This window comes from Wyeomyia smithii, chromosome 2 (genome assembly GCF_029784165.1).
Source record: "Wyeomyia smithii strain HCP4-BCI-WySm-NY-G18 chromosome 2, ASM2978416v1, whole genome shotgun sequence".
In the NCBI taxonomy this organism is placed as follows: domain Eukaryota; kingdom Metazoa; phylum Arthropoda; class Insecta; order Diptera; family Culicidae; genus Wyeomyia; species Wyeomyia smithii.
Window position 1 is genome coordinate 183,707,491 of NC_073695.1, and position 15,480 is coordinate 183,722,970.

General features: G+C 38.5%; 1 protein-coding gene across 2 annotated transcripts in view; it reads right to left on the minus strand.

Annotated features, from left to right (window-relative positions):
* Positions 1 to 3,033: 3,033 nt before the first annotated feature.
* LOC129725952 (nyctalopin-like) overlaps positions 3,034 to 15,480 on the minus strand; it is a 296,366-nt gene continuing 283,919 nt past the window's right edge. For both annotated transcript variants that reach the window (XM_055682410.1, XM_055682411.1), the window contains one exon: positions 3,034 to 5,204. In XM_055682410.1, coding sequence (XP_055538385.1) covers positions 4,181 to 5,204 — 1,024 coding nt within the window. In that variant the 3' untranslated portion in view covers positions 3,034 to 4,180. The remainder of the gene's footprint in view (positions 5,205 to 15,480) is intronic.

The window sequence follows — 15,480 nt, forward strand, 5'->3', positions numbered from 1 at the left end:
TTCGCCAGGTGTGCAATGGGGTTCTCTCCAAGCAGCGATTGTAACTCATGGTTCATGCGCTGTAGCCATTATCCGTCGTCCGCTTGTGCTCCTCCGTAGATAGTCACCTTCTGTTCGCCGATAGGCACCTTCTGTTCGAAAATATCAAAAGGACTTCCATAGAGGACTACCGGTTATCAGGGTTTTGTAGTTTTTTGTATCGAAGTGGTCATGTCCGATCATCACCGTGATTGGTGCGTACGTTTGTAATATCTGAGAAGAACGGGCCGTCGTTGAGAACGTGGTCAATTTGTTTTGCTGTACGTTGGTCGAGGAAAGAAGTGACTTTGGCTGTGCGGGCCGATAACCGGCTTATATAAGGCTATCCTTCCGTTCATGTCCCCAACGACGATCTTGATATCTCTACGCGAGCAGCTATCGTAGAGTTTCTCCAGCTGTGCGTAGAACGCTTCTTTCCCTGCATCAGGTCTTCCTTCGTGAGGGCAGTGCACATCGGGAATAGTGTAGTTGTGGAACCGGCTCTTAATTCTCAACAAACACAACCTGTCGCTGATTGTCTGCCGCTTTGGTGGTACTGTGCCTTGCGGCGTCAAATCCACCGTACCTTCTCTCCTTCCAGGCAAAGCTCCTGGAGCGCGACGCTGTCGAAGTGGCGGGGTTCTAGCTGATCCAGCAGAATTCGGTCGACATCCGGGTCGATCTACTGTTACATGTACTGAGCTTCTAATCGTCGTCCTTATTTCGTCGGCTGGGTCATTGCCGATTGTTCCGGTTCGTTTTGAATTCTTGATTCTCCGTAGTATGTTTATTTTAGTATGCTGCCTCACTAGGGCTGCGATACCTAGTCTCGCGACGGAGCTGCCGCCATGGATGTAGCTGGCGAGACACCGCATTTCATAGTTCAACCATCCGGTCCGGATCAGTCGCTGTTTGAGCCGCCCTTAGCCTGTGGGGTAGACGCGCAGACAAGCTGCTCTCTAGGAGAACAACTACCCCACCGGTTTACCGGTTTTTCCTTGGTTGCTCGTATCCCAGTTGCTACCACGTGGAGGTAGGAATAGGGCAATATGCCTTGAACCACACTGGGGTCTATTTTCTTCTAACTAGTACGGGTGAACTGTTAAAAAGCACTGCCCAGCCGTTTAACAAATCTAGCTCTCCTCAATATCGAATCATTGTTGCTGAAAGAGCTTGGCGTTGACGATGTGTTCAAGATATTCAGTACATCTTCGGAGATTCTAACCCGAAGTGATTTTTTTCTCCCCAATATTTGATAATTTTTCAATAAGCGCTTTATCATATGTACCATGGAATGGGGTGAAATTGATCAATTTTTATAACAATTTCCAATGACCTAGCTTCGTGTACATTTTTACCGAAATAGTATAATTTTAAAACAAGTACTGTTATGTGCTCCAGTAGACCTCAATGGCTATTGGTGAAATTTCTATCCTCTACTTCATGAATTAAATTCGATAATTCTATAAGGTACGCTGAGGTAAATTGGGGTGAAATTGATCACCATTGAAATCCATACATTCTTTTGGCAATGTGCTTTTTTTCGATATGATAAAAATAAATGATGATTTCTGTACTGAAAAATATCATATACAGCTAGATTGGAAACGAAAATAACGATATTTCAGGTAAAAAATTGTTTATTTTGGTTCATGAACTGCTTGTTGCTAAATTTGCTCTTATTCGATCGTCGTTAGACCGATTTCAATTCGGTTTGTTGCAAAAGCTCAAAAACTAGCTCTGAAGTTAAAATCTTTGTGGTTTCCTGCGAATTCATCAGTATTTCTTTAATGGTATGGAATGATCATTGTTGAAAATCACATTTTTTGAGCTTTTATCAAACTTTACTCACTTCTCCAAATTTAACGTAATTAACCCTTAACTAAGATTACTTTAAGTAAATTCAATACTTTTTTTTGTTATATGGAAACTTGTTTGATCAAATTTGATTAAGTTTCGACTGAGTTAGAAGAATTTTTCGAAAATATGAAAAATTGTACCGGGCATGCAAGGGTTAACTTTGACAGGTATGTGAATTATGCAAACGTTGCGTTTAAGGACACGTTAACATTGCCTAGTGTTGTAAGAGCAATATCTTTTGAATAGTATTTTTTATCACGGATTTTCAGGTGATCAATTTCACCCCACTGATCAATTTCACCCCATTCCACGGTAACAACTTTGTAGAAGAAAGTTTTTCTCTAAAACATTGCTATAGAGCTCTAGACCCAAATTTCCCCCTAAGTTTGGTTTCTGGACCATTGTGCACTGAAGACGAATGTTTAAATTTCAAGCAAACAAATCTGCTATATTTAAACTGGTTACTGGTTAGTCACTTATGTTAAAACTAAGCAGTTGTTGCATCATGTTCGTACCTAGCCAGATGTCATATACCTACCATACACCTACAAAGGAGTCAAATTTCTTCGAATTCACAGTATTGAAAAGTTTACTGATTTGTAGTTGTTACCATTCTAAGAAAAGTCCTAAAGGAATGATTCTGGGGTAGAAGATAATAATTTCCTTTTCAAACATATTTAAAGTGTCTTCAATGATGTCTTGAACGATGTTATTAGAATGAATGACTAATGATATTAATTTCAGAATACGTTAAAGCATATTAATTATGTTCACGAATCATTTCTATAATTCAATAACAATCCAATTTTTTCTGCTTTAAAGCTTGGTCAAATACTTCAATCATGTATAATTAGGGAAAAGTTTCAGTTGTGCAATCGATTATTATCTTTCTTAGCTAGAAGCAAATTTTCTGCACGCCAATTTAACCAATCACATACGGCCCGATGGTCAGACGAAAGATTGCATAATTTGCATACATGAATTACATAAGCATCTATTTGTTCTTACTACTAAGCAAGTCGATTCAGAGAAATTGCTTGAATAATAAATCACCAGAATCGGAAAGGCATAAAACCATTTACCTATCTGGAAACTTACCTGTTACCGAGGAGGCCAAAGGAAAACAATCGGAAACGAATGAAAAAGCACCAACTGTTTAAAGATGGTTCTACCTTTATTTTGCGCAATTGTCTTCAGTCTTATAACAACTTATGCTCGAACAGAGTAAGTGAGTGTGTGTTGACATTACTTAGTTTAAAGAATTTTGCTTTTTTTATCCGGTATTGTGTTTTTTTTTTTGTTTGATTCAGCCACATTTTCGAAAAAAAAGTTACAATCTTCGTAAATATATATCTAGAGTACGTACTTAACATCGCAATTTTATAAACTGTTAGAAAATGTCGAAAAGAGCGAGAATGAAGCAGCGGATTATGAGTACAGTGTTATGTCTTTTTGCTCTTTTGTTGCGGATGTATTATCATGATTTGCTTAGTTTACTTCAAATGTCTTTCCAAGTTACGCAGTAGGGTGAGTGTTGCTTATAAAAATGTTATATTTCATATAATTACGGTTAACGGTTTTGTTTGTGTCAGTTTAGATGTTAGTTGTTTATGTCTTCTGAACAAGGAGACAGTTCTCGTAGGGAAAATCGCAGGTAGCCCTAAATTAGGAGTAATCAATTAAATGGCGCTGGTCGTAAGTACGGATAACGGTGTGCACTAGAAAACGAAACACAATATAATCGTCCAATTGCTATTAATAAATATAAACTTAACCACTAGTATGGCAAAACAGATTGGATTAAGCTACCAAACAAGAGTGAATTTGGGAACTTTTAACTGAAAACGCAGGCGCTTGCATTACCTATGTTTTATTGCATCAGAATGTACAATTTGATTGAAGTGTTGACTTACAAATATGAAAATAGCTGTACAAAATAGTATATATCATCCGCTGGCTAATTCGCTACACTTTGTATGTAGACCTTAGCGTTGTTGCCTTTTTTGTTATGTATTTTCTGTCTTAAATATCTATAATAATGCGTGTCTTTTTTATTACTCTCTGCTATATCAATGAATATGAAGTGAATGTTTTTGTTTTCATTCTTTTTTTTATTCTTCTATGAGTGATTGTATGTAGCGTTGTTGGTGTCACGAAGAGTGTTTGTTTGAAGGTGAACATGAGTGGGGAACAATATCTTTATATTCTGAAACGATTCGATCTAGAACAAACAGAACTTGTACCACACAGGGGTATTTGAGAGCGCATTGAGCTTTTCGGTGTATTTCGATGCTTTAGTTCATCATAATATCAGTAACAGGAAGATGAAGTGAGAATATAGCACGTAGATGAAAAAGTTTGGAGAATAGGCTTGACCACTCGAATGATTTCGTTGCTGAGGAGCAACTGGAAGGGTATTGTTGGCAGTGGGATGTCCGGATGGGGTAGAAAATTTTTGGGGGTAATGATCGGTGTGTTGGAGGGTCATATGGACCTGCGGTTGTGCCTGGTGATACGGATGGGTATGTTGGTTCTGATGGTATGGGTGGTTGTGATGGTTCAAAGCTCGCTGATGCTGGAGGTAATCGATGTTTTCGTAATGGTCCGACTCTTCCTGATCAGGAGAATGCAACGGTTGGGTAGAACACTTACTGTCATATCGCATCGACACATCACATGGTCTAAGCTCTCGGTAGTCGTTAGCCAGCACTTGTTGGGCTAAATATCGCTCTAGCTCTAACTTATCTACTTTTTGTGGTACGATCCGCTCGTGCACATTTTTCCGCTCTTGTAATATCTTCTTTCGCTGTTTAATCTTCCGTCGGTAGAACACTACAACGAACATTACCAACAACACCACTACAATACTCCCAACAACTCCAACTACCGTCACCCAATGCGCGGGACAGTTGATGTCACCCTCGGACATAGTCCGCAGTGTTCTTCTGGTGACCAAACCGTCATCATTTAAATCACACCCGATCTCATCTTTATCGATCATCAGCACCGTTGTAATGTTAGCCAAGCTGTCACCACCACGTGCAACCATCGCTACTCCATCGCTGTCTTCCTCGTCCACTGTGCCAGTAACCAATCGCCACAACCATCTAATCGAACAGTTGCAAGCCAGAGGATTGCCCGCTAGTTTCAAACGCTGTAGTCTGTCCAGCGGAAAATGAACCGCATCCAGCGCTACGAGAGCATTGCGGCGCATTGAAATATCGATCAGGTTCGGATTACCGTGGAACAGTCGTAACGGGAGCTCACTAAAGGAAGGATTATCATCCAGTGTCAGAATCTGCAGGTATGTGTTGTCCACGAAAGCTCTGAAAATGAACAGAAAATAGGAAATTGGTAAAACCACACGCTGAAGTTGGAGTTCTATGGGAAAGTTACGACCCTATCAAACTAGCTGTCGAGACGACAACGAAAATAGAAAATTCAGCAGCCTCTAGCCAGACCTAATAAAACCATTGATGAAAGTACCACTCACATTTCCAACAGGGAAAAAACCGTATGCGGTCATAAATCGACACATTTTACGACCGTCGGGCTATTTCGCTTGTGGTAGGATTTCCGGTTCTCCACCGATGATGATGGCAGCACATCAGGCTGAGCTTCACGACCAGCGCAATTTGCCATTTTCTGTGTTCTTCCGCTGTTCCCGCTCTAGACGCTGGGGAGCCAGATGGGAATGCTTGCATACGGAAGCTGTGGCGTAAAGCATTTTCGTGAAATAATGATACCCATATGCAGTAAAGTGATTCACTTTTACGGACGTTTTGCACTAAATGTGTAGCCGGTAATTTTAGTTTGGAAACCCTAGACTACAAGAAAGATTGCCTTGTGTTAAGTCATTAAGGGATTGTACATAAAATGTTTTATTTTTTTTGGAATAAATTGTGTTTTGATGATGTATTTCGAAGTGGTTATCCTCAGATAATTCATTGTGTGTCCTTACACTATCACATAGTTTGTGGATATATATTTGATTGGAAAATGAATAAGACTAAAAATGTAAATCCGAAGTAATTAAGTGTTCTGTTCTTAACACTTATATAATAGTTGGTTGTAAATTTATACTGATATTTTTCATTATTAATAATAGAGAGTTTATTATACACTTCAACAAAACAGCGAGAAAAATTATTTGAATTAGACTCGTTTTGCAAGTTTTGAAGTTTTAAATTTCGACAATTCTGACAAATCTGATAACCTGATATTTTGTCCTTTAGAAGGAAGAACTCCCCAAGGGATAACGTTGTGCGCGTGTGAATTTTCTGCTTAGTAAAAATTGTCTTTTTAAGCGGTTTTCACCAGGTTTTTAGCTAATCAATATGAAGGGTATCCGTGATTATGGCGGTTTGTTTTGGCTGTAAGATTTTTAATACCATAACGATTTTGGTTCGGTCATTTCTCCGCGAGGGTTTACTGTTAATCTGTGCGAGTGTCGTATGTTGAAATGAATGAATGTATGTTAATGAAAATTCAGTTCAAATCGAATAATAAACTATTCGTAACGAAACAAATCTGTACGATTAAAGAACTTCTTGATGCTTCAGCAACGTTGTCAGTATGCTAGGTAAACCTAGATTTGCCACATTTCTAATTGCGAGTCAGACAAACAGCCAAACTCTGAGTTTTTCTGATATTTTACAATGAGCCAAATTTTTGCCAGATTTCATTTGCGTTGTCTCGCAAAAGGTCTTCATAGCGAAATGGGTCGTGACTGGGCTCAGCTTACCTAACATGTGAGAGCAAATAGAAGATCATCACTTGAATTTTGTTCGTATTTTTATTGTAAAAAATAACGCTTTGTCGCACGAAATGACTTCCAGATTATTGGAAGAGTTTTATTTGTGGTTTACCAGATTTTATTCAAAACCTCGTGGCAATCCTCACCTTGAGTTTGAGCTTAAACTTGAATGACCGCACATTTCGTAGTTGCTCTTCTGTGATGGATCTACAATGAATATCAATTCAGTAGCTTTAGCTTGATATAGGTCGATAACGATGCCGGCTACGTCCTCACAGTCGGTTATAAAAGGAAAAAAGAAAGTGTTTCAATCATTTATCGAGTCGAGTTTACTTTTGCATCTCTAATAACTGTGACGGAAAGAAAGATATTTTGTCACCATGGTAAGTGATGGATTTTTATACTATCACCTTTTCCTCTACACTTAACTATATTGCTGATCTTTACTGAACCTCGTTAGTTGCTCCTGATAAATATAGGCAATTATAAATGCCTGGATATCCAATGATTTACCCTTTTGTAGAACTTCATTCAGATAAGTTTGATATATGCACAGCGCATATATTCGTTGTGTATATTAAACAGAAGGTCGAGTTTCGAAACGGAATGTAGCAACAAGGCTTTGCTTTTTTTGCAATATTTCAAACTTAAACTTGGCAGCCAACCAAATTCCAAAGATAAAGATACAGAAACCATTGCGTGGATCACTGAAATAGCGATGACAAAAAAGAAAAATACCAAAACTCTTCGCAGGGTTGAGAATTGTTTGGTTTATTTTAGAATCGAAGGATGTTTCAAGAACTTAAAAAATTCTTCATTCTAGTTGCATTCAGATTTTTTGCTATTTGTTCGCGACCAGAAACGTTGAGCTACTGTAACATGCCAGGGTGTCTGCTGTATTCCGCACTTCTGTTATTGGAAACGAAGCTATTGTGAGTAAGTGGCATGCTTTTGAACTATCCGTGCTTGTGTGTCAATGTTTTACTCTTTATTTTTACGCTGACTGCTTTACTGCACCGATGCTCGTTAATGGAATGGGAAGTCACACTGCATTCAGCGTGATGGAAGGATAAGTAGGTAGCATGGGAAAAACACATGCTTAAGTCTTTTGACATCGAAAGGCCTAATTCTACTAAGATTCGAACTTACGATCACCCGTTTGACAAACTGGATTCTGTAACTTTGTGGCAAAGCAGCTCTCTATAGGTTCTTTGCAAAATTAGACTACTGAGTGTAGCCCATTCGATTTCTGAGACTTTTTTACTTAAAATAAGATATAATTTGACTATCACTTCAAGATATTAGCGGATTACCATTAATGCCCAGGAATAATCAATATTATTTTGCTTTGTGAAATATACTAAAACTATGCCAAAACCGGTTTCGTAGAATCACCGTTTTGAGCTCAGTTTTTGTCCGATTTAAGATCTGTTTTTTTAAAAGATGGGTAAAAAGATGCTAATATGTGGACAAACTCTTGGAATTTTGATATTTGGTCTAAAAACAAAATGGCGTCGAAAAGACATAAAAAATTACCGGTTTCTCAAAAATTCAAAATGGCGCCATTGTCGCCCCTTAAGTTAAAATATGTTCAAACTCCGGGAAATTTATTTTCGCATCAAATTTAATCAAAAAACCATACATAGAAGCCAAGGCAAAAAAATTGTTGCACTGTGTTATCAGTGGACAATGGAAATTATTGAACTTAAGTAGGGTTTGCAATATTCCCGAGAATAGATTTCCCGGGAAACGGGAATGAGAAATCTAATTTCCCGGGAAATCCTGGGAACCGGGAAAGGAAAAAATCCTTAGCAAAAATGAGATTTCAAATAAAGTTTATTAACAAAAAGTTTCAAACTCCAGAAATTCATAAACAATCGCCTCTATCAATCGCTTCAGTTCCGCTGACACTTTTTCGTTAGGCCCAAATAATGTAGTTCCCTTCTGTAAAACTTTGCTTAAGGTCGCTGAATCACCGCTGGTGTCTGATTTCTAAAATAATTCTAAATCACCGATTCCAGCTCTTGCTACATTTCATTAGAAACTGAAGAGTCCAATACTTTTAGTTTGTTGAAGATAAAGCTGAGTGTTTGGCAGCCAGACTTTAGAGCATTCCAATGCCTTCGTAATTAATGTGAAATCGCGGCCACGACCCAGGTAACACTGACTGAGTTTTATAAATTTATTTTTTTCTGGTCGCATTGATTTACGGGTTTCAGGTTTTTTTAAACAATTTACAGGTTTCGAAATTTTTTGTCAATAAACAAAGAAAAAATCAAGTAACTATCCGCTTAGTAGTAAACTCACTAGCAAAAAAAAGACATGAGACGAAGAAAATATTTCCTAATTTTACGTTTACTAAATAAGACAGCATATATTTTTGACAAATAAATTAAGCAAATAATTTGATATTGCACGGCAAGCAAATATTGATCGTCGTTTCAAGCAAATATTTGCTTCGTATAATGCACACTATGAAGCTGCTCTACACTTATACGACGTAAGTTTCGTGTTTTGATACGATATTTAGTTTTATTGCAATATTGTATGGAAAATTTTTCGAGGAGCTCGGGAATCAATATTCCTATTCCCGGGATCAGGGAATACCGGGATAGAGCAATTCCCGGGAAATCGTTCCCGGGATTGCAAACTCTAAACTTAAATAATATACAGTGAGAAAAATTCTTTTGAACGCATCGTTAAACTTATCGTTTTGGTGAGTCAATGAAGATTAATGAAATTTAAAAAGTTGCATCGGTAAGAAAAAAATTTAAGTTATAATAAGAGAAATTTGTCCTGCTTTCCACCTCGGTATACACGTCGTGCGAAGATTCCACAGAGGTTTTCTATCTAATACATGTCCGGAATACGTGCGAGTTAGTTTCAAACCTCAATATCCCGCTCCGAAATTTGAATACTTTTTTACTAACATGAATTGATAACACAGTGTAACAATTTTTTGCCTTGGTTTCTATGTATGATTTTTTGATGAAGTTTGATGCGAAAATAAATTTCCCCGAGCTTGAACATATTTTAACTTAAGGGGCAACAGTGGCACCATTTTGAATTTTTGAGAAATCGGAAATTTTCGATGTTTTTTCGACGCCATTTTGTTCTAAGACCAAATATCAAAATTCTAAGAGTTTGTCCACATTTAAGCATCTTCTTACTTATCTTTTAAAAAAACAGATCTTAAATCGGACAAAAACTGAGCTCAAAGCGGTGATTTTACGAAATCGGTTTTGGTATGGTTTTAGTATACACTAAAGTCGCTTTTTACGCGGGGTTTTTTTTTCACTGTCGGGGACATATTACCACTGCGACTTGTATTTAGATCTATTGTGGTTTGTCCTCTTTTGCTGTATACCTTTTTGAAAGATATTGACCACTACATTTTTTTGTGGACAACATCTTAAATTAAGGCTTTATCCCAATCTGGTATTATTTTGCTTATAAACTCTAAAACTGTTTGAGGAGAGCCCTTTCCCCAGAAACTGGCGCCTTCTGTGAAATATTGCCTCGCACTCACACAGCAGATGTTGAGAGCTCCCACTTTCTATACTACAAAACCTACAGCTAACATCATCTAGTTTCCCTATTTTCTTGAGATGATACTTGCATGGACAATGACCAGTAATCAGTCCAGTGTACGTGCGTAGGTCTTTTTTCGAAAGCTTTAGCAGTTTTCGTGTAATAGATAGATTTGGTTTGATGTGCTGCTTGGCTTGCCGAGCTGTCGAGGTGCCATTCCAATTCAGCAGCACCTGCTCTCTTTCCCATTCCTACAGTATTGAGAGAGCTGTTGGAAACACCACAGAACGGTTCAGGGCCAATAAATTCTGGCTAACTCGTCTGCTTTTTCATTTACTTCAACACCGCTATGCCCCGGAACCCAGTAGAGATTTACCTTATTGCATTTAGCCAGTTGCTGAAGCATTTTTACGCAATACCAGACCAATTTGGAGGAGCAGCAAACAGATTTCAGAGTGTTCAAAGCCGCTTGACTGTCAGAAAACATGCATATATTAGCATAACGATACTTTCTTTTTGAACAAATTACAGTACATTCTAAGATAGCGTATATTTCAGCTTAAAAGACAGTGGGCCATTATCTCATTGCTACTGAATAATTCACTTCAGGGCCTGTGATTTCAGCACCTACCCTGTTTTCTAATTTCGAGCCATCAGTATAGAAAATTATAGGGCCGTCTCTAGTGCTGGGACCTCCACGTTCCCATTAACTACGATTTGGTTCGAATACAGTAAACAAATGATTGAAGTCGTATTTCTTAACTAACAAATCTTCATTTTTTATTAGTATAAGAGGTTTGATGTTGAAATCTTTTAAAATACTCAGATGACCATTTAGATCTTCATCGAGCAATCTAGTCATGCGACTGAGTCTTATGGCAGATTTACCTGCAACCAGTACAACTACTTGAGATAGTAGTAGTAGATTGAGTAGTGCGTCTAGGGCCTTAGACGGGGTAGTCCCCATTGCACCAGTTACCGCCATAGTGGCAAGCTTTTGCAGTTTTTCAAGTTTAATTTTCGCACTTTTTTTTTGGCTTTTGGCCACCAAATAAGTGCCGCATACGTAATTCGAGGTTTTATTATAGCAGAGTAGATCCAGTGTATCATGCTTGGTTCAAGACCCCATTTTTTACCAAATGTTCGCTTGCAGGTCCAAAAAGAACAAGTAGCTTTATTAAGGATTTGCTCCAGATGGGCATTCCAGTTTAGTTTACCATCCAAGATCACTCCTAAGTATTTGGTTTTATTAGAACACGTTAGAGGACTTCCATCCAAGTAGAGGATATTGAGATGAGTATTCCTCTATTTAGTGAAAGTTACTATAGTAATTTTCGAGGGATTTATATTTAATCCTTCTTTCTTACACCATGAAGCGGTGAAATTCAATGCTATTTGCATTCGTTCTGAGATAATGTTGTCAAACTTGCCGCGGATTATAATGACCAAGTCATCCGCAAAACCGAACACTTCGAAGCCTTGCAGTTCTAGATTTCTTTTGAAATATCAAAAATGGCCGCCATCATGGATTTTCTCAGAAAGACGTATTTTTAAACACGTGCGTAACCACCGATTTTTAATTTGACATCACCATTGGAAATTTGGTAAGAATAAGCTAGAGATCTGAAATGTTATTTCGCTATTGCTTTCGGAAATAATCCAGCTTTCCACGAGCGGTGATGGCGACCAGCGCACGCACCCTATTTTAACTGAGTGAAAAACATTTAAATGTTGCAACGTATCATAACAACTTTGATAAACAGTTTTGTTTATTTTGATCCGCGCATGCGCACGCAGCGAAGGAAAGAAACCACCTCTAGCGATTTATGAATAGATATAAAACAAGCCTAAGATGCGTTGAAATCGTCGTCAGTATGCGAAAAACAAAATATCGGTGCTGGTGCACTCTCTTCGCTTTCCTCTTTACGATATATTTCTTTTCATTAGTGTACACCACAACACGTGGTTCTCAATGTGCACAACTCGGTATATGAAGTAATTCGTCTCTGTTACACAGAGGGATCAGAACTTGTTATATCCTTCTTCATCTGACTCATGAATATGATTTTTTGTCAGAAAAAGAAAGAAAATGACAGTGTATGCCCTCCTACTCTCGCTTAAGCTTAACCGCTGCCGAAGTAGTCCCTTCCCCACACATTCCCTCTCACCGCAACCAACCTCTGCTGCTGTTCAGGCGACATGATATTCTCCTGTTGCTATCCTTTCTTCCCCTAACTACCGACCTATGGAGAGACAAACGCAACGATCGAATCGCTTCTCAGAGCTGATGTAGTCTAGTCATGTGTTTGTCTTCTCCCAGAAACCTTTGCACCATATCATCATTTCATTATGGGTTGAGAGGATTCAAGTTTAGTCGCGGCCTGTACACTTCGTGAACTGCACAAGTGATGAATAAACGACGATTGCATCATATTCGTTTCGTTTCCATCACTGGCAGCACGACGAAATTTAAATATCAAAACGCCCATTGTTTATTGAAGTTGGTATGCTACGTTACGACGTTGCTATATTTTCTACTCCGGTACTGCGATCGAAAATTCCTTGACCTACAGAAAACGTCGAAATGGGCTGCGTGCACTGTTCGCCGTTACAGCCCATGGAAAGTTGGATTGTGCGAGGGTACGCTTACTACCCGCAATACGGGAATACTGACTATCATACACACATTACAGGCTCAGCATATTGCGTTGCTTTTGGTCCCGGGTCATGCGTAGAGCTGTAAGAAGCTCGATTTCGAAAAGTGAAAGCAACGTAAGCTCGTAAATCGTAAATGTTGATGCTTGTTGAACGGAAATTTCATTTCGAAAGTCGGACTAGTGCCCAGATGACATTTTTCATAAAATGAAACACAAATTTTGCACAGCTCGAGAACCAATCAACCAAATACAACCAAATTTGGTGTGTGAAGGTTTTTAGAGGTAACAAATATGTCCATAATGGTTCGCCTCTCCTCTCTCTTCTGTGAGGGAGGGGTTCCATACAAATGAAACACAAATTTCTGCTCATCTCGAGAATTAACCAACCAAATGGAACCAAATTTAGCAGGTGAATGATTTTAGGGGTAACAAATATATCCATATTGGTTTGACACATCTCCTTCTTCTATAAGGGAGGGGTCCCATACAAATGAAACTCAAATTTCGCACAGCTCGAGAACCAATCAAGCAAATATGACCAAATTTGACAAGTGAATATTTTTAGGTGTAACCATCATGTCTATAATGTTTCGACACCCTGCCTTCTTCTAGCATGTCTCCAAATACCATTTCGAAATCTAAGATAGCGACTTCCGGTTTCTGAAAAATAGCAGCAAATGACCAAATACCACCCAATATGAGCGTTTCTTTAACCAGATTGACGCATGGAGGCCAGGAATTGTTCCCAAATGCCTTTCCAAAATCCAAGAGGGCGACTTCCGGTTTCCGAAAAACAGCGGTAAATGACCAAATACCACCCAATATGCGTATTTCCGGAATTGTTATGTTGCACTGGAGCCACAAATCGACCTATCAAACTCAGACAACATTTTAAGTTGTAAGATGGCGAATTCCGGTGTCTGGAAAATAGCCGAGAATGACCAAATACCACCCAATTGGTGTGTTTCTTTAACCAGATTGATGCTCAGAGGCCAGAAATTGTTTCCAAATGCCATTTTGAAATCCAAGATGGCGACTTCCGGTTTCTGAAAAACAGCAGCAAATGACCAAATACCACCCAATATGGGTATTTCCGGGATTGTTATGATGCACTGAAGCCACAAATCGACCTCAGACAACATTTTGAATTGTAAGATGGGAACTTCCGGTGTTTGGAAAACAGCCAAAAATGACAAAATACCACCCAATATGAGTGTTTATTCAACCAGAATGACGCTCAGGGGTCAGAAATTGTCTCCAAATGCCATTTTAAAATCCAAGATGGCGACTTACGGTTTCTGAAAAATAGCCTGAAGTGACCAAATACCACCCAATATGTGTATCATCCGATCCAGAATGATGCAAGGAACTAAAAATTGACCTCAGCCACCAGTTTGAATTGTAAAATGGCAACTTCTGGGAAACAGCCGAGAATAACCGAATACTACTACATATGGATATTTCCGTAATCGAAATGATGTATAGAAGCCAAGCATTGACCCTGGACACCATTTTGAATTCGAAGATGACCACTTTCAGTTTCTGGAAAACAACGAAAATAACTGAAATGCATTCAATATATTTCCGAAACACAGGTGATGTATAAAAGCCAAAAGTCGAGGATGTTGTCATTCCGATAAAACCAATAATTTCAAACGATATAAACAAATTGGAAGGAATCAATGAATTTGAAATGTTTAAAATTATTAAATTAAACACAAAAATACGCGGGACGAAGATTGCCGGGTCAGCTAGTGAAATATATAAAACGATTTTGAATTTTTCGACGTAGGACTACGTATAACCGCACTATATCGAGATTCGTTCCGCGAAAACTAAAACCAAGATGTAACGTCGAAATGAAAGATTTTAAACGGTTATACTGATGTAACCACATGATGGATCACAATAATCAATATGTCGTTGGATTGATAAAATGATGGACAATTTTGTGATTCTTCAGTTTTCATTATCACTTCATTGTTAAACAGTAAAAATTGAATAAAAGTTTCAAGGTCGAATTTTCACCAACAATGTACCAATCATATGCGAGCACGCCCGGCATAGACTTCATGAATAGACACCAACTGCCTGCTGAGATATCCTGTATAACAGTGGCAAAAAAATTTTACAGAATCTCCCCGTCCGAATAGGTCAATTAATGTTAGCTTCCATGAGCCTAGACTATTTTGTTGTCTTGAAGGTGAAGCTTTTTCGGAAAGTTCGTAACCATCTCCACTATCAGACAGTATTACGTTCTGCTGTTAAAAAATATGTCAATGTTAATAAAACTGATGTCTTGAAGGAGAATATGATGGCACAGACAACAGTACTGCACCGAGCAATGTATGAACAGAGCGCTGGTTACTCGTCGTCTATCAGTGCAGAAAAAATCGATATTCATTTTTGTGCAGTCAAGCCAAGTGGAAACTACATTGCCGCTGTTGACGCAAAGTTGGGCGTGAAACACAATCGAATTTCCGTTTGAATTGTCTTCTTCTTCTTCTTGTTTGGTATAGCAGCAAATATCAGAATTCAATATGATTTTTCGGGTGCCGCAAAATACGCTGCGCCGCCGGGGACAACAAAATGCGTTGTTTATTTTTGAACTCTACACTCTGCTTTTTTCAGATTTATTTAAATAACTGAATATAGGAT